Source organism: Molothrus aeneus, chromosome 9 (assembly GCF_037042795.1).
Source record: "Molothrus aeneus isolate 106 chromosome 9, BPBGC_Maene_1.0, whole genome shotgun sequence".
In the NCBI taxonomy this organism is placed as follows: Eukaryota; Metazoa; Chordata; class Aves; order Passeriformes; family Icteridae; genus Molothrus; species Molothrus aeneus.
In genome coordinates this window covers 14,744,579-14,771,054 of record NC_089654.1, presented here as the reverse complement: position 1 = coordinate 14,771,054, position 26,476 = coordinate 14,744,579, and the positions used below count along the sequence as shown (strand labels likewise).

The 26,476-nt window shown below is 42.0% G+C and overlaps 2 protein-coding genes across 2 annotated transcripts in view; one reads left to right on the top strand and one right to left on the bottom strand.

The window, feature by feature from the left end:
- The window catches only part of ZNHIT6 (zinc finger HIT-type containing 6), a 29,932-nt gene extending 16,310 nt beyond the window's left edge, over window positions 1-13,622 (top strand). Inside the window, exons 9-10 of the mRNA XM_066556037.1 lie at window positions 9,115-9,239; window positions 13,461-13,622. Coding sequence (XP_066412134.1) covers window positions 9,115-9,239; window positions 13,461-13,546 — 211 coding nt within the window. The 3' untranslated portion in view covers window positions 13,547-13,622. The remainder of the gene's footprint in view (window positions 1-9,114; window positions 9,240-13,460) is intronic.
- Window positions 13,623-23,663: 10,041 nt separating this feature from the next.
- Window positions 23,664-26,169, bottom strand: CCN1 (cellular communication network factor 1). Its single transcript, XM_066556062.1, has 5 exons — window positions 26,066-26,169; window positions 25,738-25,954; window positions 25,052-25,399; window positions 24,709-24,911; window positions 23,664-24,601 (listed from the first exon to the last, which is right to left on the bottom strand). Exons 1-5 carry the CDS (start codon window positions 26,123-26,125, stop codon window positions 24,302-24,304), a joined length of 1,128 nt encoding a protein of 375 aa, XP_066412159.1. The 5' UTR covers window positions 26,126-26,169; the 3' UTR covers window positions 23,664-24,301.
- Window positions 26,170-26,476: the final 307 nt, after the last annotated feature.

The following is a 26,476-nucleotide window of genomic DNA, read 5'->3' as shown; positions in this document are numbered from 1 at the left end:
TAGTACATTTCAGGCATTATTTCTTCTTTGCATTTTCTGCAAATGTTGAAAAGTGGTGTGCTTTATTTATTATTCTCTAGTCTTACTTAGGAAGCAATTTCTTTTCACATTTGTGTAGTAGACAATATACATGAGACAGGAATTAAGGATACAAATCCTTGGCTGAACTGCTGGCCTTGGCATGAGTTGGAACAGACCCCAAGCTGGCTTTAACCTATGCCAGAAGATTGACAGTAGAATTCATTACTTCTCTGTAGCTTGCAGTAGCTGGCACAAAAGCAGCTCTGCCAGCTTTACAAAAGCAGGGAGCCAGCTTACAATAGTCATTCTTCACATTCTGCACAACTGTAGTCAGGCACCGGTGACTTTGTGCCGTTCAAGGGGAAATAGAATTTGGCCTGTAGTCTGTTTCTTAAACACAGCACTCCTGTGTATTTAAATTTGCTGCTGTTTTTCTCCCAGAGTGTTGGATTTTGGTTTGTGGGGTTTTTTGAATTAAAACTTCTTGCTTTTCTTACTGAATACTTCCTTACGTTTTCCTGCAGGTCATTTCAGACTTCCTAGTTTGTTACTGCAGCCATTTCAGTGTCATTTTTCACATGCTCCTTCTTTATCTGAACATCAGTCTTTCTGCTGACAAAAGCAATGCAGAGCAGCAGATGCCAGGTTACACAGCTTTTACTGTAAAAAAACAGTCACTTTCCTTCCTAGCTACTTACATTTTTCAGTAAAATCCTGTTACACAACAGAGATGGAAAGCAAAAAACTACTCATTGCTGAGTATAGTAAGTATGTATGGTCAGAATTCATAGCAAGCATAGTTAAATGTTAATGATGTCTGACTACAATTACTTGACCTTTCAAAAGATTTTTGGGATGATTTCAAAAACACCCAGAGTTTGTCCATCTTACTATCTTGTGCAATCATTTTTTCTTGAAAGGGATTCCTTTATGAACCAGTAGACGCCTGGTTTTTTTAAAGTAACAATCCAATGTTTTGTAATCCATGCTGAATTCTTTTGGATGAACGGTTTTATAATTAATGGTATTGCATTAGGGTTTCTAGAGTGTCCCAGCTAGAGAGTTGCTGACTGAGACATTTATTGCACAGAGATTTTTTTGAGATCATAACCTCCACTCCAAAATTCTGCTGTCTATAGTACAGCAAGTTAAATCCAGACAACTTGCAGAGGAGGAATGTGTAAGTAAAGAGGTGGAGATGAGAGAACAGTAAGGGCATTAAGGTTGGCTTCAGCTGTTGTTTGACCTGTCCAGCCATGTAGTGGTGTTCTGTAAGCACCACAGGCAGATCTGAATACCCCAGACACTTCATGCTTGCAAAGCAGGTTGGCAGACCCCAAATTCTAAACCAGAAAAACTGTACACAGTATTCTCTTCTTCTCATTGTGTCTGGGTTTAAAGCATAGGAGCAGCCTACTCAGCACAGGCACAAGCAAATTTTCTGTCCTCTCTTAGAATGTGCAGCTGTTTCAAGAACAAATCTTGCAGTTTGCTCCAGCCTGCCATTTCTACTGGAGAACAGAGGGGAACTCCCCTATATGTATGTACCTATGTAACATGTATAGTATGGAAAGAGTCCTCATGCGAGTTCATCTGCTGTGTAGCATGCACATATAAGGCAGGCTAGAAGGCAGGAAAACAGGCTATGAAATTCAAGAAATTGCTATAGTTGGAAAAACCCTGCTGGATAATCAGTAGCCCCTTGGCTGAGGAAAGGAGCTGGTGAAAATGAGCTGTAGAACCAAAGTGATCTTGAAACCTTGTCCCATTCCAGTATAGAATAAGAGCTGTGAGATCTATTGAGGGGCTTAATTCAACTCTGTGGGTTACTATTTAAATATTCTTCTGAAGGAACAAGCAGATTTGCTCCTGTTTCTTGGCAGAAAAAACCAATGAGATGCTGACTTAGAGTTAGCACAGTCCCTAAATTTCAGGGACCAGGAGCATGGAAAGGCTGAAGAGGCTTCTAGAAGCAAAGATACAAACTCTGTGCTGGACAGTTGAAGTGATAGGCTGAGCTTGGAATCTGCAGCACTGTGAAAACATGACAGCATAGCCATCAGTTTTTTTTAAAGAAAAAGAGGAGAGGACAACTTCTTCACGTTCTTGTCAGGAAGGAGAAAACCTGTTCTTTCCTCCTGATCCTGCCAAAGGGGAATCCCGCTTTTTTTTAACTCTCTTTTGACGGAAGTGAGCTAGGGCTGATTGTTTCAACATTGCCAAGCAGGAATTGACCTTCCTGCTTGTTTCCCAAGAGAGTAATTTGTTTTTTTTACTTCATAGCTTTTCCTTTTTATTGTAAAGCATTGGTAACCTGTTACCTTAATGGAATGTTTGTGATACTGTGATTCCCATGAAAATAAGTATAAAATTTTTGAATATATTTCCACCATTCAATACAGAGTGTTAAAGGTATTTAGACTCTCTCCATATGAGGTAAATTTGGAAGTTAATACTTGCTCTTCGGGGATTCAAAATTAGAGAAGGGTCAATTCTTCCTGAAGTGGAGGTTCATGAGATTAACTCAAGCATAATAAGAAAAGTATTTCCAATTACAGTGACGGATTTCTCATCAGTTTTGTATTTGTTTATTTTAGCAGTGTACTGCCTGCTTGCGCTAATTTGTCAAATGAGATTTGATGTATTCGTTTTCTGAACTTGATGTATTAAGTGTTTATCATTTCACCTCTTGATACTCCTTGATAACCCATGCACCTGTAAAATTATTTATGGTTAGGTTTCATGGGGCTGTGTATCAGTATGCTGTCAGTAAAGTAGATTTACCACATTGGCTTTTTCCCTGTGACTGTGCCAATAATGTATTAGTGATGGAAGATTCCTATTTTGACTTCTCTGCATTTTGGGGAACCATGCATAGCTTTTACTTATACTAAATATGCCACTGATGCCTTTGCCATTTTTGCATTCATCTGCAGTAGCCAGCTCACTGTCTTACTAATCAGAACTTCTCCCTTGTGAAATTTCATATTCACAATAAGTCTTCTGGCTAGTGTTAACTCAGGCTCTTTTGTTTCTTTATCTAAGTCACATAGTGGCCTTACATGATTGTGGTTTGCGTTTTTTTCATATGTCAGCTCTATAGTATTTAAAGAGTTGTGAACCTTGAGCTTTTGAGCAGTTTGTGAAGCTGCCTGGCTTCACAAAGTAGGTAAATTCCCATGTGTGTAAAGAGCTATTGCTGTGATGCACTTGAATTATAGCATCTTTACTTGCTGCTGGATTTTTGTTCTTTTTTTTCATTATGTCTTATGAGATGGGGAAAGAATTTGCATTCTTGAAATTCAGTATCACTCTATTTCTGTAGTCTTTGCACCAAATTCTGCCAAATGCAAGAAACTGACGTTTGCTAGTTTCACATTTTCCCTTTGTTTTATTGTACTTTGTTTTATAACTAAAAGATGCAGAATGTTCTGTACTTCAGTTAATCTTTAGATCATTATTGTGATCCTGAATCCTTTTACCACATCACTCTTAAAGCTCAGTCCACTAAATTGCTGAAGCACTTGCCTTTCTGCTTAATGGGTTTTGCCTTCAATTGATATATTTTTCCATTACTGCCATTAATCAACTTTTAAAGTGCTTTTCTTCCTTTGTGCAATTGCCTCATTCTCAAGAGGCTTAAACAAGGACAGCCTTTGTGCATCTATGGTGACATACTTGTACTCTTACTTTACTCCTCTCTCCATTAACTGTTTTGTATATTTTCTAGAAAAACACCAATGAGTTTTTCTGGACATCTACTATTGTGTCATATAATTTAGGTGACAGTTGTTCCTGCTATCTTCACCTGGATATTACTTTTTTTCCTTGCAGGATGTTTAAACGGCCTGAAATACGTTTGTCCTAAGAGGGGGGTTGTGAGTTCAGTTTTTCTTTTCCCCATTTTACACTTGACTTTTCAACAGTTCTTAGCTTTCTTAGCCCATGAAAGAGAGGAGACCTTGGATTGTTACAGCTTGTCTTAGTATAGTCATTGTTTGAGGATGACCTATGGGTGAAATATGACAAGGAAAAGGAACAGCTCCATAGTTGTCTCAATAATTAGCTGTGCCTTTATTTGCTCTGTGAACATAGGTGTAGTTGGGAAGTGGTGATGATGTCCAAGATGCTTTCCTGTTATGCTGGCAACTTTTCTTCCTGTATTTTTTAGTTGGTTTCTAGCAGGGGTCGTAGTCCAAATGGTTGATAAGAGAACATTTCTTGTCCTAATTTTCTTTTTTTTCTCCCCAGAAAAAGTATGTTTTTGATGAAAGTGTTGCTTGGGATAGGGATTTGACTTGAAAAGGGTTTGGCCAGGCATCTGGTCTGTACTGGTATTGACTAAGTTATGCAGGTATCAGTAGTATGGAGGAGAGGTTCATGAATCTCTGTTGAGGCAAATTATGGAGGTCCTAGACCAGGAAAAGAAATGTAACCAAGAGTGAAAGGAGAAGCTGGCAGGTTTTAAATACTTCTGTAAACTGTAGTGTATTTTTTTTCATATTAAAATATCAACTTGGGCTAGGTTCCCATTCTCTTTCCTTAAAAGAGTGTTCCGGGAGAGTATTCCTTCATATTGTTTTGCTGTTGGTAAGAGTTAGTTATAAAGGAAGTATTATGGCAAGTCTTGAGGGATTTTTTGTGTTTGTTTGTTTCTAAGATATCTGCTGTTTTGCACATTGAGTTTTCTAATTTTGTCATGTATTTGGACTAATCAAATTCACTGGTTTAGGTTTTTTAGAATGTCAGAATTCTAGTGACAAAGTTAAATATAAATACTGTGCATTATTTCAATACATTGTGTTTACTTTCTGCCATAGTTTTCCTTTCATACCTAATTCAAGAGAGCATTTCCCTACTTCAATGTTCACCAAATCATAACCACACGAAGAGGTTATTCACCACTTAGGAATGAAAGTCCATCTGTTAGTTATTATCTTTGCAATACTGCAGCACTTCAGAATGAGTGCTTGGGAGAGACTTTAAATGCTGTACCCAGTCTTTGCCCCCTTCTAGGCATATGCAAATACGTAGGAAATGCTACTCTCTTTGGTCTGGTGAAAAAAAATCCTTTTTTCTTCCCATACATTAGTGTAAGCTTGGTTGTGGATTTTTAGGACTAGGCCCAAAATAGATAGTGTGATTTATTGTATCTGAGTTATGCCAAGTAAATACCTCGATGTTTCCACTCAGTTCTAGGAAGAAAAGTCATCTTTGTGTAAAATATGTGCAAGCAGTTTAGTTGATCACTCTCACAGGGAAATCATAACTGTCGTTACACAAATACACATTTTGGTAATATTTATAATTATTTAGATCACTAAAACTTGTTTGTTCTCTTTTCAGTGTATAGAAGAGCAAACTAAAGAAATAACATGGCTACAATTTATCTTTAATTCCAGATTGCAGATTTTTTTTTATTATTATTAAAGAATAAAAAATTCCTGTAGATGACATTCAGGAAAACCTGATCAGCAGGGAATTTCCTGCTGTCTGAATTCATGGAGACAAGTTACGCCACTGCGATTATAGCCACAGGCTCCATTTGAGGGGAACTTGTTGTGATGCAGTGACCTAATGTGGCATTCCTGCCTGTGGGAGACAGATTAGGAGACTGAATTGTTGAATTCCTGGAAGGTGGTGGAATAACTATAGTGAAGCATGCCTTTGGAGAAACTCACAGATGCTATCAGAAGTGCAGGGACATAATAATTTCAGTATTTTGTGAAAGGTAACAACTGTTCATAGAGCAGATATAACAGTTTGTATGGGAACTGATGTGGGATTGCTGAATCTTGCTAAATTTTCTCAGTTGTCACAATTTTTGTAGGCTTTTAAACTCCCTGCTAGCAGGCAAATTCTACTTAATTTCGGTTCTTCAAAAAGCAGTTATTGTTATTTCATTCCAGCTAAAATCAAAAACGGTTGTCTAAGATCATCTCTTTGTGGTCCTTATAAATGGAGTCATTTCTTATAAAGAAAAAATCCAGGCCTAATTATTGCTTTGCAGCATGGGCATAAAGCCTTGCTTGGGGCAAGAAAATAATAAGCAAAGTGTATTATTAGATAGTGGGTGTTGTTCTGGGAGGCTGAGGGAACATAAGGAAGGGAAAAAGAAAATATGTGGAAAGTAAATACCAGGAAGGAAAGAAGATGGAAAGGGAACATGCAAAGAGAAGTCCTGCTGAATACGGGGATTAGGAAGCCATAGTGCAGACAACTTGCATTAATGGGGCAGTGGGAATAAGGAGAAAGCAGAGGGGAGGTTTAAAAGAAAGAGGTGAAGATGGGTGTTAAGGCAATGGTGTTGTTGGTGTGGTCAGTAAGTTTGGAGCCAGGCTTATCTCAAATCCATCCCGGATGAGGGGGTGAAGGAGTTCATTTAGGATGACAGCCTCAATTAAGTTGGTTCATGCAGGTGGTCCTGGAGTAAGGAAGAGTCCAAATGAAAGGATAGACTGACACTGGTTGTTCTTCATTTCACTGGGTTGTCAGTTGAGGTGCACAGTGAAGGATGGGTTTGAAAAAGGCCACAGCTCCTGATGGGTTCTTCTCACACAGGCTATGCAATCCCAATGAAACAAAACTAGTGGGTAAAAGTGGTGATAAAAGGTTATCTGGTAATATCGGATTGTGATGTTCTCCTTCTTCTATCTCCTGCTTTTGGTGAGACCAATTTGCTGCACATACATGGAAGGGCCTACTATGCCAGTGTTGCTCTACATCCTCAGCTCATCCTGGTGAATAGTCACTACAGGAAATTACAAGACTTGTAAAAAAGGCAATTTCATTTCATTTTTCTCTAAACAGGTCTAGCCTTTTCATAAGTAAAAATTAGAAGAGTGTGTGTGTGTGTGTAGGCTTCTGGTTAAACCCTACAGGGCAGTCTTCTTTTGCCCATAGATTTCTATTGTTCACCCTCTGACACTCTGTGCATGACTTTGTTCTAGCTCTGGGATGAAATTGGGAAGGTTTTTATCACGACCTGGTCTTTCTGAGATAACCTGAAAAATCAGTCTTGCTCAAGAGCTGTTCTTTAGTAGACTTTGGAATTCATGTGACGAATAATAGTTTTATTTTGAGATCTTTTAAGCATGCACAGTCAAGGAAGAGCCTGACAGGTGGATTAGCAGAAAACCTCAACTTGCACTTGTGTATGAAGTAGAAAATATGGTAGAGTTAGGTCTTTTGGATAATATATACAGTAACAGGCAAGTTTAAATAAGAGAAGCATTAAGCTCCTTTGTTACATTCTTCCTGAAATTTATGGCTCAGATTATTGACTAAAAATTTACATGTCTTTCCTGTCACTGTCAACCAATAAAATTTACTTTTAACAAAAAAAGATAAAGCTCTGACTCAGTGATCTAACACTTCAGTAATTTACTATCATAAAATAGTTTTAAGTACAAATGTTTTATCTTATGCCAAGCTGGACGCTAAAGATGTTTTGTCTAAAATATGAGATAATGGAAAGTGTATTGTGGCATGTGAATTACTTTAGCCTCTTGGTGGTAAATGTTTGCTTAACTAGAAAGGAATGTGTTGAGGTCCTTGCCAAAGGAAAGGTATTGCCATACTTTGCATTTAGAGTACTGTAAATAAAGCAGTAAATATGTTTCTGTTCATGTGTGTTAATCCACAACTTATGAATGCATTCATTCAATAAGACATGTAATGTACTGTTATCCCTTTTCAAGGGTTTCAATAAGAAGAGGTCATAATTACTTTGGCTTGAGAGAAACATGAAACCAAATATTTTCATGATGATATGAAGTTGAAAATGAGAGAGTTTTTGCTCAAACTAAGTTTCCCTTAAATCCCAGGAACTCAATTCCTGGTTTACCTCCAGTATTCTTGTGTGCTGACTCCCAGTGTACTGCTTTTAATCACACACTATTGTAAATCATGAAGTATATAATTTTCTTCACCCATCCCTTTGGTTTTGGCAAAAGAAAACACAACTGTATAATATGTTAATGATCAGAGGAGGTAGAGCAGCTATGGGAAATACCACATGTACTGCCTACAGTATATTTTGGTTTTGAACTTCATCTACCCTTAGATTGGCTTACTGATAATTTAATAATGCTGCATACAGAAAGTTGCATAACTCAGATTGCAGCATAATAATATCAGAGCATCCTTTGGATGCCTCATTTTGGTAAGTGAAGGCAACAAAGTCCGTCTTGTAGAAGCCTTTGAAATACTTCCCTTCCTTTCCACAAAATCACACATCCAGGTTTGTAGCTCAAGAGCTGGGGGAGAGCATTGTAGTTTGAGAGAATAATTGTGGAGAGGATGCTCAGTTTGCTTTCCATTACTGTGGTATCATTTGTTATGCACCTGCTCTCACTGCCTGGGCTGAAGAGGAGCCCTTTCCTGGGAAGGGACTGCACATCCAGTCCTGTGCCTCTGGAGCACACACACGTGGGGATTTCTGCAGGGAGCTTCTCACTGATGCTGCTGTGAGCAGAGGTTTGCTCTGGCATAGCAGCTGTTGTACCATCTTTTAGAAATTATTGCTGTAATGCTCCTGTATCAGAACAAGGATATCTCTCCTACAAAAACAGAGCTCTAAGAGCTCCAGTGTACGTTGTGATTTTGTAGTTTTGTTTCATCTTCCTAGGGCTTCACTGGTAATTTATAAGCAAACGTGAAAAATAAGGTACACTACTAATCAAGTAAATTAAACCTGTAAGTAAAATATTAAATGTTATTTTTTATTTAGAATCAGGTTTTGGTAAATGTATCAATTTTGATAGCCCTATGTCCTTATCAGATTTCTTTTATCATGCTAAAGATATTCATTAAGGCATAATAAAACATTTCAACCCTTGGAGAAATTTGACTTTCATTCTCCTTTTTTTCTTTATGCTTAGATATAAGGAAGGTTTTAAAAAAATATGTAGTTGGAGTATAAGACTGGATATGTAATTTGAATTATAAGGTAGTTCTTCTGGACATGGTATCACCTGAAAATTGTGTGAAATGCCAGAAAGCCTTTTACTCTTTTTTTTCCCCCCCACAGCAAATGTACATTATGTCCTTGCTAGTATTAAAATCCAAAGTAAACTTCCTGTTATTTTTAAGGTACAATGAACTGGATGCCAGCAGAAGCCTTCTAGATAATCTGAAAGGCAAAGTAATAATTGAGTATCCAACATTATTTGTGGTCTTGAAAACACTGAAGAATGACATGGTGGTCCTTGGCCAAGGTGAGTACATATTTATTTCCTGTTATGTTATACTTGGATATTTTAGTTATATAAACAGTAGTTAAGGATACTGCCAGGAATGAGCAATATGTCTTATATTTCCTTCTGAAGCTTAAAGAAGGCTATAGAAGAATCTGTTATGAATGCTCTTGTCTTAAAATTGCTGGCTGGTGGCATCCATCCATGAGCTGTATTGGATGTGTTTTTATTAACTTTGTTTACTGGTGCTTTACTGTTTTTTTATATATTTTTAGCCACTAAGGTGAAACAATTATTGAGACTTGTGCTAACTTCTTTTTATGTAGCAAAGTTTGACAGAGTTGATTATTCCTGAAGAGTCAGGCTGTCTGGGGAAGATGAATTTTAAATAAACCTGATAATCATGCAAAGAATCATTCTCCATTATTTTCTAGCATAGCTTCTAACATTGGACAAATAATTCTGAGTTGTGAGATAGTTATTAGAAATCGTAATGGCAAAGTTGCTTTTTGGGTGAGTTAAATGCACAGTGTTATCTTTTAAACATTACTTTGTTGAGGGAGAACTTTGATCTTGGAGTTAATTTAGAAGAGAATCCAGATCTAGCAGGAATTTGCTTTTAGTTTCTAAGTTAATTTCAATTTTTCTCCCCAGTATAAAGGCTTCCTGTTCCAGCATCTGTTTCTAAAGCTAAAAGATTGCTCAAAGATATTTCAGCTGTTAAAAGAGGGAATCAGTTCTCATCTTCTAGTCCCCCACCTAGTCACCTTAATTATCATATCTCATAACTTTCTGTGATGGGCCAGTCTCTAATTCTTACAGATTTTTGCAAAAAAGCTCTGATATATATTTGCAGTTACTGTTTCCCTGCAGCAGCTCAACCATGGCTCTATATGTATATAATGTGACTGATAAAATATGAGACTGAGAATATTGTACCAGTGATGTGGACCTCCATGGAGCTTGGCTGTTCTGGCTAGATTACACTGAGTGATCCCCTAAGTGAGAGCAATCTGGGCCCAAGTATGTGGCATGCAACAATTCCTTGAGTTATGCACTGCTGAGAGAGCAGTCCAGGGGATGAGGTGGGGGTCGGGTCTGGTAACTGGGGTGCACACCCTGGCAGTGCACATACAGACACTGCAGTACATGAAGCTGGCAGCTTTTGAGTTCATCCATTATTTCTTTTTCTAGGAGCCTTGCTTTTCAGTACTCAGCTGTACCTCTATGACTTAGAGTTCAGGAGGGAATTACAATTGATTGACTCATGTACTTAATCTGTATGGGGTTGTCATTGTCTCCTGAGCTAATCGGGAGATTGTCCTTTTAAGGGTGCAGATTCAAGGAAGTGTTGATTGAACAACGGTATTTTGAGGCCATGCTGCTGCAGCACCTACTTCCTCTGTAAAAGGCAGAGCAGGGGAAGAGAGAGCCAGTAATAGCTGGGAAGTGCCAACAGCTCTGCCACAGGGCAGTGCAAGTGTGTGTCTTGGGGACAGTAACCTTCCTCTGCTGCAGGAATCATTTGGTGTGTGGTCATCCCTGCAGGGGTTCTGAGAACACTAACAGCCATTTCAGGTTTTGAGAACCATTGATTTTTGTTGTTGTTGTTTTAATTGTTTCTATAGAGATTCCATAAAAATGAATTAATTAGCTCCCTGTTAAGTTGTCTTGGGTGTGACATAGCAAAAATTACAGCTAATGGCAAAAATACTATGATTTTCACAACTTTTGTCATAACTTACTGTCATCTTCTTAGTTAAGATATTAATAATCAACTTTGGCCTTGAGTTAGGTTAGGAACCTGTGTTCTTGGTATTTTTTCTGTTCAGAGTAGAAACATGTGATAGTGATTTCAGATTCATTGAGGAAAAGCATGTTCACAACATGAATATAAAAGCTGGAGGACTTTTTGTTGCTGTTACTCTGCCTGAAGACAAAGTACTGGTTTAGTTAGTGTGTCAAAATCATTGTGCTTTTCTATTGCATGTGATCTTTAAAGAACATAGGAGGAGCAAAACAGTTTTCAGTTTGCTTTACAGATAATTGCTAAAAGTGCAAACCTTACGTTAACCTCCAGGCTGTCCAGGGAGAATTCTCTGTTGTAATCAGAGAAGTATTTTAGCCCCTTCCCATCTCCCAAGAAGTGACCTTTCTGCTACAGTATCTTCAGAGTTTGTTGCAGTCCAGTTTCCTTGCCATGTATGGCTCTCTGTATCAGTGGCCCTCTCCTCCCAAGCCATCCACCCTGCTGATCCTACTGCCCCCAGTGCTGCCTTTCCTCTCTGCCTGCTGGCATGCCCAGAGGGACACTTGTGACACTTGTCCTGCTGGGAGCCTGGTGCTGACCTCCCTTTGCATTCCAGGCAAACAGCTGCCAGGGGTGGACATGTGGCAGGGTGTCTGCTGAGCGTGGGGCTCAGGCAGCCATAACCCTGCTGACCCTCTTTGCAAGGAACTCAGGCTAGAACAAGAAGCAAAGTCTTGGGGGAATTTAGTTGCTAAAATCTGCTTCCTTCCTGAGCAATCTCAGATCTACCTCCTTCCCCAGGAAACAACAGAATCAAGTTTTCATCGCCACAGCAACAGGCACATGCTGGGGAAACATCACCATTCTCCCTGAGATTCAAGTAGTAACCCCCAAGGACTGGTGGGGAATAGGTGGAGGATAGCAAGAGCTGGACACCTTCAAAGAGAAACTGCTAGGATTTAATGAGTATAAAACCTATTCCTCCTATTATTCTTTTCAGAAATGGCTGAAGTATTTTGGCTGAAACTTTCAACTACATAAGGAAAATAAAGATTGAGAAAGGAAACTGCCACTGAAAAACTTAAACTCAGAGTTTAAATTTTACATTATAAGTAAACTGCAGACAGTTTTATGGTGACATGGTTGGGCAATCCTAATTTATAGGCAATGCTATCAGCACCATACAAGTATGCTCTTTTTTAGTGAAGACAATCTATAATTCTTGTTAAATATTACTGTAACAGGAGTAAAATCTATCTGTGGAGCGTTGCTGTGAGTCAGAAGATTGCCACATTCTTTTATGTGATGTTTTGCTGCTTGACTTGATTAACAGCAAAACCTACAGGTGCTCTGATTTCAGCATACAGGGTCAGTCATGGCTGAAGATAGCAGGGGATTATGGAAGCTTTCACAGGCCTTACTTTGTGCATTACTCAGTACATATCTGGCATATAACTGTTAATTGATTATACACTAGATTTAATATAGACAAAATGTGACCTCTGATGTTGCTGGGTGAAATGCTTCTATTTTCTTGAACAAATTCCTTGGAAACTGTACAGGTGCACACTGTGTCCTGTGTATTATTCATGTTTGCCAGCTGTAGAACTTATCTTCACCAGACAGTAGCTATACTTCATCAGCTTCCTTTTGGTAACATTCTCTTAATGAAACCTCTGATACTAAATGCTCAAATGCATCTTTGAATTCATAGATCAAATACTGAAAATAACAATGAGAGCAGAGTGTGATTCATGGGCCTACTTTGCTGTAGTTTATTTTTGTGCTGCCTGAGTGTCACCAACCAAGTGGCATTTGATGACATCAGCACAAGGTGACCAGGGTCAGGGCTCGTTTAAGAAGGATCTGTGGGGTGTGAGGCTGAAGACCAGTTTTGGAGATGAGAATTTCACTTTATGATCTCAGCTGGGCACAACAGCTGTGCCCTAAAGCACAAGTTATTGTGTACCTTCAACTTCACCAGCCTTAGCTTATGGATGTACATAGCTTATCACTATCTTTGGGTTGCTAAAACAAGTGGAATTTAATTTTTCCCTTTCCAGTTTCTCTGTAGTTCCTCATCTTAACTGAAATGCTAGGAAAAGTGTAAATTATTTATAATTCATTACAGTTGTGATATATGTCTGTGACATCCCAGAAAACAACATTTAAAACAAGCCAAAAGAATAATTTAAAATTCTCAGTAGATCTAGAATTTTGTGGGGGATAAATATTCTGCTTGCTGGTTGACTGAAAGACCAAGATTTAAAAGATAAAAGGATTCTCAGCATTGTCTTTCTTTCTCCTTCAACAATGAGGTGCTATCCAGGGCTTTGTCCTATGTCATGAAACTTTTTATGTCTTATGAAATAGCTGTCCTAAAGAAAAGAGTGATTAAAAGGAGAAGAAGATACGAAACTGCTTCTGTATGATGAGCAAACAACATTGCTGAAACTAATTGCTTGTTTGTTTTTTGTGTTCTGTATCCTCAGATGGCAGTGAGCCTGCAGAGAACTCAGACAATGAAAGCTCATCCCTTTCATCTGTGGAAGAAGGGGAGATTCAGGACAGTTCATGACAGTTCTTTGAGAGAACAGGATGGAATGAGCTTTTATTTTTTTAATTATTTAATTAAATTCTTTTGATACAACTAAGTTCCTAGAGGTTTGGCTTAACTTCCTTTACTAAAGCTAGCACTATCAAAGTGCTTGACTATTTTTGGGTTTAATAATGCATATTTAGGGATGTAAATCAAAAGATGGGGAATTGTGGTTCCAAAAGAAAATAATATTCTAACTGAATTGCAGTCTTTAATTGCACCATTGTTTTTACTTTTTCCCTAACCGGTTCAGTGCCAAATGTTTGAGTTTAAATATCTGATCACATATTTGTATTTATATGTTGATTTGAGTGTTAATGCTTAAATTTACTGAGAAAAAAAGTACAGTTATTTCATTAGATCAGTTTCCTTCTACAGTGTTTCTGTGTAACACTGAGCTACTGAAAATGGTCTTATGTTAATTTTGATCTTGTCTGGTGACATTTTGGGTGCTTGATGCAATACTTTTTTTTTTTGTTCCTTACTTGGTTGCATCTTGTTCCATATGTTAATGGAGAGGTCAGACTGTGTTTTCAGGGTGGCATGTTGCAAATGTGTTTGGTCTTCTCTCCAGGTCTTCTAAATTAGCATGTGTTTTTATATCCCTAGAAATGGATGCATAGAGAGTGGCACTAATGCAAATAACACTGGACCTCTAAAGAATGCTTGTGTTATGCATCTCATATTCCTAGTACCTGCTGCAGTTGGTTATTGTAAATACTTACTGCCATATCAGCTAAATTTACCTACTTAAAAACAAATCGTAAAGGAAACAAATTCCTGTACTGTATTGTCTGCTGACAGTTGTTAACTTCTGCAAAGATTCTTAGATCAGAGACCAGCTGTCCTGTATCCAAGTCCCCTGTGCTGTGGGGTCTGTGGAGGATGAGAACAGCAATGCCCCAAGTAGTGCAAGCCAGGTGAGCCCCTCTCCCCACTGACCAGGGCATTCTCAGGAATCAGCACCAGCCTTTGCCTTGGTTTTGTAGGGGTCTGGCCAAGCCAGCATTTGTCTTCAGTTCATGTTCACTCTAAACAGCTCTCTGAAGCTGCTGCTGCCTTAGTTCCCAGACTCTGTCTCCTGCTGGAGACAAGCACCTTGGTGTGTTGGTGGCCTGGGGTGTGTGCTGAATTGCCATGAAGGTGGTATTTCAGTCATGTCTCCTTCTGCCAGTGCTGATGTTGTGGGTGGAAACACAACAGAAAGCAGTGAAGGAGCTTCTGGAGGTAGCAGGAAGCTGGGGGAGCAGTACAGGAGAGGGTTTAGGCTTCTGGACCCTCAGTCTGGGATTCAGGGCTCCAGGCTGCTGGGCCCTCACCAGCCATGCTGCGTGGACAGGATTTCTGAGATGTTCAAAGTTTTAGAAGGTTTGGGGTTTTTTTCCCTTGTAAAGAAATTGGAGTTAATAAATTGTTTACCATGACAGCTCACTACTGAAGTTTGGCCAGAGCATCAGACCTTTGTAGTCACATACTACTTTTTCTCCCAGTGGTATCATGTGTCCTTTCTCTTATGTGTTTTGCAACCTCTGGTGAAACAGGAAAGTTTTTCTTCTCGCCTGGCAGTAGCCACCTGTGCTCTGTTTTCTTTCTTAGTCATTGTTGGTCCTCTGCCCACCTCTTGTTTCAACATTTGTTTTTTTAACCCTTTTTAAAGGACCAGGATTCCTAGCTATAGGTGCTGCTTTCGTATTTTTTCAGTTCAGTGAAAGTGAATAAGCTTTTCCTAATCAGTGATTGCTGCACACTGACTTGGTAGCCACAAATTACTTTAGACCAGTCTTGAACTCATTCATAGTAATACCAGTAAAAGAGCCAAATAGCAAAACTGCCACAGTTCATTTGCCAGAAAATGTTTCATTTGCAGGAAAAGCATGGCACTTCTGTTGGGTTCAGAGCACAGTGAAAATGGGAGTGCTGCAAGTAGTAGTGTTGATATGCATGTGTGTGTGATTAGTCTTTGGCTGAGGAGCACAGATTTGTGATTTGCATTACTTTCCTGTGCTCTTGGGGGTTTTCATTAATTGTACCAAAGGGTTTGCCTGTGGGGTTTTTTTTCTTATATAAATCTACATTAAGCTTCCTTGTGAGTCAAAACACAACATAATTTATTTCTAAATGAAGATGCTGTTGAATCTGTCCTTCAGATTTACACCTTAAAGAAGGCTTTAAAACATTATTCCTGTGGTGGTTACTAGAACTGAAATTTCCTAGACAAAGCTGGGAATAATCTCCCAGAGTTCAGTCAGACTGAAGGTAGCATTTGTCATTCTTTCCAACTAGGTTACTGCTTACCTATTTTTACAATTACACTAGTTTGAACAGAAGTGATTGATCAAATACAAATCAAAATGCAATTCAAATATTTTATTCAGTTTTCCTAAGCTTTTTCAATTTTTCTTTATAGTAAGAAATCAAAATTCTTCATATTAGTCATAATTCCTCATAATAATGATGTTCTTGATTTAATCAGTTTATGTACTGTTGTTCTAGGAGGCAGATGTTTTTAACACTTTCATAGGCAGTGAAGGAAAGTTCTTTTTTTTTTTTCTTTTTTCTTTTTTTTTAGTGACCTAACCTGGAACAGGCATCTTGTAATAAACAGAAGAGAGAAAAAGTATCTTCTGTATTTTTTAAATTTCTGGTCAAGAGCTAGAAATTTAAGACACAGAGCTGAGGCTTCCTAGAGGGCTTCCATTCTGTCCATTTTGAAAACATACTATTGTAGTCCCATTACACACAGATCCCTACAGGACTCTGCCTTGATTCAGAACAGATCATGTCTGTGAATGAGAACTGTGTGATGTTGTTTTAATCTTCGTCATTCAACACCAGCTTGCATTGAGTGCTTGATTTTATGCCTACTATGCTTACTCATTTATTTTCCTCTATAAACTATTTGTCACAGAGGGAACAAGCTATTTCTGTGTAGTGTTGTTACAGCATTTCTTTTAATGTTTAGACTTTTCAACATGCTTGAGCTGAAGGACTATCAGCTTACAAAGAGTAAAGGCTCTTGTCTTGAATGAAAACACTACTTAAAAAAATTAAAAGCTTAATGATGTCATCCCTTTCACAAACCTTAAAGGACAAAAATAGAGCATAGCTAAGCACACAGCAATAGCTGGGAAGTAGGACTGATTCAGCCATGGGAGAGAACTTGGTTCTTTTCCTTTTTTGTAGAACTTCCTGGGGAGATGAGGCATAATTGAGTTGTCATGGGTAAACAGTTGTACCCCCTGTCAGTGGAGCAGCTCCGTTTTGAATGAACACATTGGAATTCTGAGTTTTGCTACCTTTATCCTGGCATTAGGAATTGTTGATCCGTAGAGGAAAAGAGGGTCATGCCACAGAATGTGTGGCTGGCACTGGTCCTTGGAGACAAAAACTGGACTAGTTTGTGTTACTCCAGTCAACAGTGCAGTTTTACTCTGCTTTAGAGGAAAACTCAGTGCAGAACGTGAACTCCAGTCTGAAGCAGGACCTGGATTTCTGCGTTCATGGGAGTGCTGATAGCAAGTCCCAGCTATGTGTTGTGTATCAGCATGGCTGGGATTCAGTCCTTGCCCTGCCAGATAGGGCTGTTCTCTGTTGACATCTGTAGGAGCTGAGAATGTATAACACCGTGCAAGAGCAGGCTTTCCAAGTGTAAATACACAGCCCTGATGATGTAACTTCAGGCCCTGTTTAGTCACAAACATTTCATTCTGCTTGAAGTCCCACACTCTTTTCCTGAAAACATTTATTCTTCTGCCCTCCAAAGGAAAAAATATCTTGAATTGATGTTTATGTTGTTGCTATGACATTCAGTTAAACTGTATGCAGATGCAGGTTCTGTTAATAAGAGAAAAAGTAATGAACTGTGTACTTCAGTGAACAAAGATTACACTGTGTTTGTATTAAAATGTTGCTATGGTAGTGCATATGGTCTTATTTGCTGGAGATCTGTGGTGAAATGGAAAAAAATCACATGTATGCAAGACAAGAAATGGTAGCAAAAATAACTCAATAGAAATACTGAAACTGAAAGGGAAGTTATAGATGCCATGTAAAATGAGGTAAAAAAGGGGTAGTTGTTCTGCTGTCTGTGATTTGTTAGCAGAAGTGCGTTCTCATTATGCCCCAGCAGGTCTCACAGACCCATAGTACAGTGACTTTGCTCTAGTGATGCTTTTGTAGCAAGAGCTTCTTCCCCTCAATGGTCCTGTGCACTGTAGCTTTTTTGTTGTTGCTTTGGAAGCAAAGTTCCCCTAGCCTGGCCTGATTTCACTGCTGCTAGCTTTTCCTGCAGAAAAGCATTTTCAGGATATTTTACTATAGTAGAGTTTTTTGGCAGGAAAAATCAATAGAGTGATAAAATATGGAAAGCCACTTCCCATATTTAAGAGTTTTGCCTACCTTTGGAGTAAGGGAAAGTCTTTGTGCACTCATGATAGAAATGGTGAAATTAATTCCTTTTTAATTTACTGTCACAGTAGTCCTTGTATTTATCTAATCCATTTACATGAGACTTCTTTTTGTATCAGCTGCATGAGTACAGCTGTTCATGTGGTTGCATGGCAAATCAGAATGAGGTCAAAACAATATGCCAGAGAAGGAAGAATAGAAATGAGAAGGGAGAGGGAGTCTTTTTTTAGAGAATAAATGACTACACTGGGAGCTGGCTGGTTCCTGCATCATTTCAGATGGTGGAAAATCAAAACTGTTTTAAAAATTGTTTTGCCACTTTCTTCCCATCATCCCTATTCTGCTTCAAGGAGAAGGAAGAAACAACTGTGAAAGCTGCTTTTGCCTTTCCATTCCTTGCTTCCAGGTTCTCTACTGGGTCTGTATTGCAGCTCCAGAACTTGTCTGTTTTGCCAAGAGTGCCAATAGGAAGTAGAGCTGTGCTAAAATGAGGTAAGCATTAAGTCAGTGGATGAGGTGTAGATAGTAAAAAAGAATGGATGGGTGGCATTAGAAGCTTGGCAAGAAGTCCCCATCACTTTTACACAGCCAACAGGGGCAACCATGTCCTGGGGACATCAGGCACAGCATCACCAGCTGGGCAAGGGAGGGGATTGTCCCTCTCTGCCCTGCACTGGGGCGGCCTCACCTCGAGTATTGTGTACAGTTTTGGGTGCCACAATGTAAGGAAGACACTGAACTATTAGAGAGTGTCCAGAGGAGGGCAACAAAGATGGTGAAGGGCCTCGAGGGGAAGCTGTGAGGAGCAGCTGAGGGCACTGGGTCTGTTCAGCCTGGAGGAGACTGAGGGCAGACCTCACTGCAGTCACAGCTTCCTCGGGAGGGGAAGAGGAGCAGCAGGCACTGATCTCTGCTCAGTGACAGTGACAGGACCCGAGGGAACGGCCTGAAGCTGAGTCAGGGCAGGTTTAGGTTGGATGTCAGGAGAAGTTTCTCCACCCAGAGGGTGTTTGGGCACTGGAACAGTTCCCCAGGGAACTGTGACCACACCAGTCTGCCAGAGTTCAAGATGTGTTTGGACAGTGCTCTTGAGCACATGGTGTGACTCCTGGGGTTTCCTGCACAGGGCCCAGAGTTGGACTTGATGATCCTGTTGTGTCTCTTCCAGCTTAGCATTTCTGTGATTCTGTGATCTAAATTCTCAGTGGTATCTCTTTGTTGACCTTTTTTCCCAGCTTCTACTTTCAGCTGTGCTTGGGCATCCATATTGATTTTAGCAGCATTGTTCCACAACAGCACAAATACCTGCCTCTAGAGAAAAATGCATTTCTTGTTTCAAGTTTCTAACAGACTGCTGGTTTTACAGCCATGGCATCTCGTTGTCTGATTTTGACAAGTAGACTAAGTAGGAGTTGTTCTCAAACCTGGTTGGTTTGAGATGCTGAAGGAAATTAGTAGTTTCAGAGAAACCGGTGTCTTTGACTTGGCTGGTGTACTGGGCTTCTTTTAATCTGACATTCAGTGGTCTCAAAACACTGCTGGGCTACTGCTGATTGTTTCTCTCACTTAAATTGAGTCCTTTCATCCTCATTGAAACTGACACTTGTCAGGAGGTGAAATAGTTAATGTGTATGTCCCAGCTGGATTCCCATCTGGGCAAATGTGTTCACCCCACCTTTGAATTTCTTCTGACATGAAGAAGAAAACTTAAAAAAATTGTTTAATGTTTTCCTCCTGGATGGTTGTTACATTCCATCCCATAAGTGGTTGTACTTCAAGACAGATGAAGTTGCTTATGTGAATGGTGCCTTGGGGTCTTTCAGGATCTTCTCCAATATAAATTGTGTACATAGAAGTCATAGCTATGTAGTTTTATGGGGGGAACCATAGTGTAGTGGATGCCATCTCTTCAGTTTCTTGTTTGGTCTTTACAGCATGATAGAGAGATGCTTATTATATCATTCTGTTGGTTGGAGGGGTTTTTTTGCAGGATTTATATTTTCTAGACACCACTCACTGCACTTAATGCAGTTTAGTTGTCTGTGCATTGGAGTGCATTTCTAAGTACCTCCAAAGCTAGTTTTATGTTACTGCTTTCTCTGTGATACCTCCCTGTTTCTGTGTGCTGTTTTAATTGTGGCTATGTAATATGCAGGAAGAAACTGTGAAGGTGAAAATGGGAACATGTCTACATGAAAGGAACTGGCTTGAGGCAGAGCAGCTGGGAAATTATACAGCTTTCTCTTGCTGTGTGCTGAGCACTTGGAGCCCTGCACCGAAATAGTTTCACTGATTAAACAAGTGAGCTAAATTGTGCACATGCATTTCTGCAGGATCAGCTCAGAAGGGCAAGCATCTGGCAAGAGCAAGTCTCTGGTGTGACACATTTAACTGCTTCTGTGTAGGTAGGTTTGATTTCCAACCAGGAATGACTTCCCACTGCAAACTTTTCTGTTTCAGTCCTCATTACATGTGAGGGATTCATGCAGGTTCAGTGGACTGGAAATCCTCCTGCAGCAATGCCAGTGATCACAGGGTCACTGCCTGTTCCTGCATAGCCCAGCGGCTGCCCACGAGTAGCAGGGAGATGGGCCTGCTCCCAGACAGTGTCAGCTGGGTCAGGCAGCCCAGGGGACTCATCTGCCATGGGCTCTGCAGGAATTGCTGTGTGGATAAAGAGATTCTCACAGCCCCACGAGGGTTCAGTAGTACCACTGCCACTGTCAGTACGGTATCTGCTTTTCCTCCACCTGCTGCTGCTGCTGCAGAGGAGTGAGCTGGCAGCATCCCACAAGGACTTTGTGTAGTCATGGAAGTCTGTCTGTGTGTTCCTGCTTTTGTTATGTTTCCTGTCATGGAGCACTTAGGGAAGCTGAAACTTTGTCTCCACTAATAGTCGGGAAGATTTTATGCGTACCCTCGATATTACAGCGCTTACCACCATCAAGGAAATAAGCGTGGGGAACACAAGGCTGCGCGTTCCTTCGATCCTAAACCTGTAGTGTGAGAAACGCTCCTTGTGGCGGCAGCACCGCATTCGGCCGAGTGCCCCGTGCCGGTGCGGCGGGACAGTGCCAGCAGGGGCTGGGCAGGGAGCAGCCGAAGGACCGGGGCGCACAGGACAGGCACAGGCAGGGCGGCTGCAGCGGGGCTCTGTGCAGGGCACAGGCAGGGCGGCTGCAGCGGGGCTCTGTGCAGGGCACAGGCAGGGCGGCTGCAGCGGGGCTCTGTGCAGGGCACAGGCAGGGCGGCTGCAGCGGGGCTCTGTGCAGGGCACAGGCAGGGCGGCTGCAGCGGGGCTCTGTGCAGGGCACAGGCAGGGCGGCTGCAGCGGGGCTCTGTGCAGGGCACAGGCAGGGCGGCTGCAGCAGGGCTCTGTGCAGGGCACAGTGCTGCAACCTGCGCTGAAGGCTGAGGCGGTGCCGCTCTCCTTCCTGGCGTGTCGAGACTCCCCCGGCTCTGCCCAGCTCCAGGGAGCTCCACACGGTGCTGGTGGCTTGACTTTCAGGGTTTGAATTCGCTCCAAATGCACAGCTTTTTGTTATGTACATTATTTATTGTGTTCCTAACTCCTCATCTAATATTCCTCTAAACTAAATATTCCTCTAAACTAAAATATTGATATTTTAGTTTTTGACAATAAATACAATTATAGTTGTGCTCATTACTTTACCTGTAAGCTCTGCTGCTTCACTTCATGAAACCTGAGTTTATAATCCTTTATATATACACACCCACTACTTAAAGTTTTTTTTAATTCTGCCAGAACAACAGAGGATGTAAAGATTTCAAAGCAAGTACAAAGATGACACACAAAAAATGACAGTGATTCCCTTCACAGTGTTGTAAAAGTAGTTTTGCCATGTAATTGTGAAATGCAAACTAGAAGAGAGGACTATATGAGTGATGACCAGTTGGAGTGACAGCCCCACTTTGAAAGACTTGCAGGTTTTTTTAGTGGGTTTCATTTTACTCTTTTTATACAGGATAACTTCACTTAGTATTTATCTGACCTACCTCTACAGCCCTTATTCTCCCAACAGCACATGTTTCCAGTGGCAGGGTACAGAGGCACCCCTTACCATGGAAGAGCCCAAGGGCAGGTTGTGCTAGAGCTGCAGCAGGAGTCGGTAGGGCTGCTGTTTGTCCATGACGTGTGTCACAGCTGCAGTCTCTGTGTACAGTCACACGTACCTGTGATTTCTGGGGAGCTGTGACCTGCGCTGCTGTGAAGATGGATGTCATTCAAGTGTGGGTGACAGTGGCTGTGGCAGGAATGCCCTGCAGCTGCTGGCTGTCTGGGAGCAGTGTATCCTCTTCCCTGCCCGACAGTAACCCAACAGTAAACCTGATGGTTTCCCAGCCAGCAGCTGATGTAGTGAAGTGTTCACTGCTAGATCTACCGAGAAGCCAAACAAAAGTGCTTCCTTGAGTTTTACCCTTCTGCTGTCAACAAATACTGTACAGACAAGTTTAGGTACAGTTGAGACTGGTGGCCAGGTGGTGAATTCCAAAACAGTTCTACTTTTGAACGCCTTCAGGGAGAAAACTTGACTGAGCAGAAAAGAGGGAAGGCTGTATTTTCTCAGACAAAGCATTAGCTGCCAGATAAGCTTCTGAGATATTTGGCTATTTATTTTATTGAGATACTTATATCTAATTAATAAAAAATTGACCCTTAACCAATTCTACTTGTAACTAATGACACTGGATGACACCCCTTCACAATTCTAAAACCTCAAAATCAGTCTGTTTTTTATGTGCAGTGTCTTTCTTGCTGAAGAGTGTGGGAGAATCTTTTGACAGAGAAATACCCACACAAGAAGAAAGTAATACCCTGTTGCAGGTTTCCTGTCAGTCTTATCTGTAGCACAGCTTTAGGCTAACCAGAAGTGTACAGCGTTGGATGCATTCTCAGATCCTGCTCTAGTTCATTTCTTTAAATGTCATTTTTTACTGCATGCCAGTAAGCTCCCTTGCTTAGCCAAATGTCATCTGTGTCCCACAACGTAAAGTGTAATTGCATATTTAAAATTGGGAAGGGGAAGTGAGGAAAAGAGTAGCTCCCTTGCTTTCTACTCTAGTACTACTAGTTTCTACTCTGGGACTAGTACTTGAAATTCCTCACATTCTTCTCTTGTTAACAGTATGTTTACTTTTCATCACTGTGTTATTAGGATTAACAAAAGTCATTGCTTCAAGCTCATTTAATTTGAATTTAGTGAAAGCAAACTACCTCCTGCAGCCTGTAGGAAGCATTCCTCTGCCATAGAAATGTATTAATTTGCAAAAACCAGCCACCAAAAACGTGAGACCTGATGACCGTTTTCACCCCAATGTTCAACATCACCGTGCATGCACTGCATTCTAATGAAGTACCTTATGTTGGAAATTCCAGGACAGCTTGAATAATCTGACAGTCTATCAAAGATTTGCATTCAGTGCCAAGAAGCTCTTTCTATGTTTCTATACTTTCTAAAGCATGGGGTTGCAGACTGCAGACACTCCTTCAAAACATCATTTATCCAAAGAATTAAACTTGGCTCTTTAGTCCATTTCTGCATCTGCAGCAGACCTTGCTTTCAGAGAATCCAAACTTTTCAGAATTCCAAGTTTTTACAGAAACCTCTTGCATATGCTGTATTTAAGCCTGTTGCCTATCAGAATACTCTACTAAGAGTAGTTAGGTAAATATTTCTTTATTAAATGATTAATTCCATAAATAAATTCTTTTAATTCATTGAATATAAAATTAAAATCATTTACAACTTATTCCAGTATTACAGGGGCTGGAAGGGGTAAAAAAAACCTCAGAGGAAACAAACAAACAAACAAAAAGCTACAGTTTGATAAATAAAATACTCAGCTTTAAAACAACTGATTTCTGTTTGCCATTAAACTACAGTTGGTACATAATAGCTGCCACTGTGAACACCCCACAGGTGCCCACCTCAGGAAGGAATGTAACTTCCAACTTAGTTGAGAAAGGGTGGGAGAAGATTGAAGGAAGGGGAAGAAGCATTGTGTTAAATTGAACAGGACAGAAAAGTTTTCATAACCGGAACAAAACATTAATCTGATCACTTACAAACAGAAAACAGTATATAATTAGATAAGGTGCTCCAAAAAGAAGCAGTAGAGTTGCTCCAGTACTATGAAGCTTTAAGTATGCTTAAATCTCTGTTGCATTAGTGTCCAGTTGCACAGTGCACTCCTGTAACATCTCAATGTTGCCCTCAAATGGGCAAGGCACCACTTCCATCAAAAGTCCTTTCTCCATGGCTGGGTGCTTCAAAATTGTGTTTTGCATCCCACCCCCACCACAAGTTAGTCCCTAAATTTATGAATGTCGTTGACTAGTCTGTAGTAGGGATAGGCTTCACTGGCATGTGGGCAGTTGTAGCTGCAGCGGCAGGACTGGATCATCATGACACTCTTGGTGAAGGTTTCCCCATCATCACAGCGGAACCTGACCTTGACAGTCCTGGTCTGCTGGGGTGTGCAGCACCTGCCATCCACGCAGGAGCCGCAGTACTTGGGCCGGTACTTCTTCACACTGGAACAGCCAGCGTAAGTAAACTTCACCAGGGAGGGGGACTTCCTTGTCTTGGTACATTTCTTTCCCTTCTGCAAAGGAAAGGCAATCACATTATTAGCAGGAGATTCTTTTCCAGCCTTTACCCCCTACCTGAAGCAACTTAGAGAGAAGAGGAACACCAGAAGAGTGTATTTACCTTTAGGGAGGCATAGCTGGGCTGGCCACATGGCCTCACTTCACATATCCTGGTCTCTTTGATGAGTTTGCAGTCAGGATTGTCATTTGTCACCCTGGTGGAGATGCCAGTTCCACACGTCTTTGAGCACTGGGACCAAGAGGTTGTTTGCACGATGCATTTGGGATTCTCAAAAGTTCGGCTTTGTGGCTCGGATCCAAAAACTGGCAAAGAAAAGGAGGGATTAGTCTAAATATATTCTCTCACTAGGTTTTTTTCTTTCCCTTGGGGTCTAAGGGGTCTAAGTTTTAGCCACCCTCTAGTCTCCTCCCCTTAACTGTCACGCAGATAAACCTACACTCACCGGGTAGCATTTTCAGGCCTCCCTTCACAATGGCAATTAGCTCATTGTTCCTGGTTAATTCGCCTTCGGAATCATCCGGACCAAACTCTTCGCTGAAAAAGCCTTCCAGCTCCTCCAGTGCATCCTTGCTTTCGTCACAGACCCACTCCTCGCAGCACTGCCCGGGGACTTTGACCAGCCTGGGGCTGGAGCAGCCCAGGTTGGGAAGAGAGAGCTCCTGCGGGCAGAGCGGGATGCAGCCCACAGCTCCATCTATGCACGTACACTGGTGTTTACAGTTCGGCTGGAAGCTCTCGCCGTTCTGGTAGATTTTGGAGTTATATTCACACGGTCTTCCCTCGGACTGTGCTGCAGAGATCAACAGGAAGGGAAAGAAGGGGGTGAGCAGCGGGAATCGCTGGTTTAAGCACAGGTATTTGCTGGTCTGTTAAACTCAATGTACGGCGGAGCTCCCTACAACCCCCCGGGGACGCGGGGCCAGAACAATAACTTAGTCAGGAATCACTTTTCCTTATGTGCGTTTAGCGGAGCCCAGACATACTGAATCGCATTCCAGACTGCTGAAGTCATGTGCCTTTCTGCCAAGCTACCGACAACAAAGCATAACCATACATGGGCTCGAAATTACCGAACCCCGGCACCGCGGGGCGCGGGGTCCGTCCCGGGGGAGCGGGGTCACCGCTTACCTCTGCAGATGCCCTTCAGGGCGGCGGGGCTGGCCCCGAAGTTGCACTCTAGCCCCTTGGTGTGGTCGCAGGGCTGCGATCGGCTGCAGTCCTCGTTCAGTTGCTTGGCGCAGACCTTGCAGCAGCCGCAGCCGTCCGGCACCAGCCCCACGCCCGGGGCGCACTGCGGCGCGGCCGCCGGGCACTGGCACACGGCGGGGCAAGGCGAGCCCAGAGCCTGCGGAGCGGAGCGTCCGGTGAGCGCTGGGAGCCGAGCGGAGCCACCCGACCCGCCTCCTCTCCCTCCCTCTCTCTTCTCCCGGACCGCGGGAAGAACCGCGGCACTTACCAGGCGGGCCAGGCAGAGGAGAGCGGCCGCCAGAGCGGGCCGGGTGCCCGCGGAGCCCATGTCCAGCGCCGGTGCAGCGGGAGCCCGTGCGAGTGAGAGCGGGAGCGCGGCCGGCGCGGTCTGAGGCGGCGGCGGGCGCCACCGCCTTATATAGGGCGCGGGGCCGCCGCGTGCGCCGCGGCGCTGACGTCGCGCGTTCCGGGCCGCGGCCGCGTCCAGCGCTCGCGGCATCCCAGGAATGCGGCTGGCGCGCGCCGCGGCCGCCCCGCCCCGCCCCGTCTCCCGCTCGCGGCCGCCGGCGCAGCCGCGGGGGGTCCCGGCCCGGCCGGGCCGCGCGGGGGGCGCGGAGGCCTCTCCGCCTTACGCGGGGTCTGCGCCCCGCTCCCCTCACACAGAGCGCGGCCGCAGGGG

Coding starts and splice junctions, on each gene's coding strand:
- CCN1 (XM_066556062.1), bottom strand. CDS start 26,125: ATGGGCTCCGCGGGCACCCGGCCCGCTCTGGCGGCCGCTCTCCTCTGC. Junction 25,955..26,065: donor TCCTCTGCCTGGCCCGCCTG/GTAAGTGCCGCG, acceptor TCCGCTCCGCAG/GCTCTGGGCTCGCCTTGCCC. Junction 25,400..25,737: donor CCTGAAGGGCATCTGCAGAG/GTAAGCGGTGAC, acceptor TGATCTCTGCAG/CACAGTCCGAGGGAAGACCG.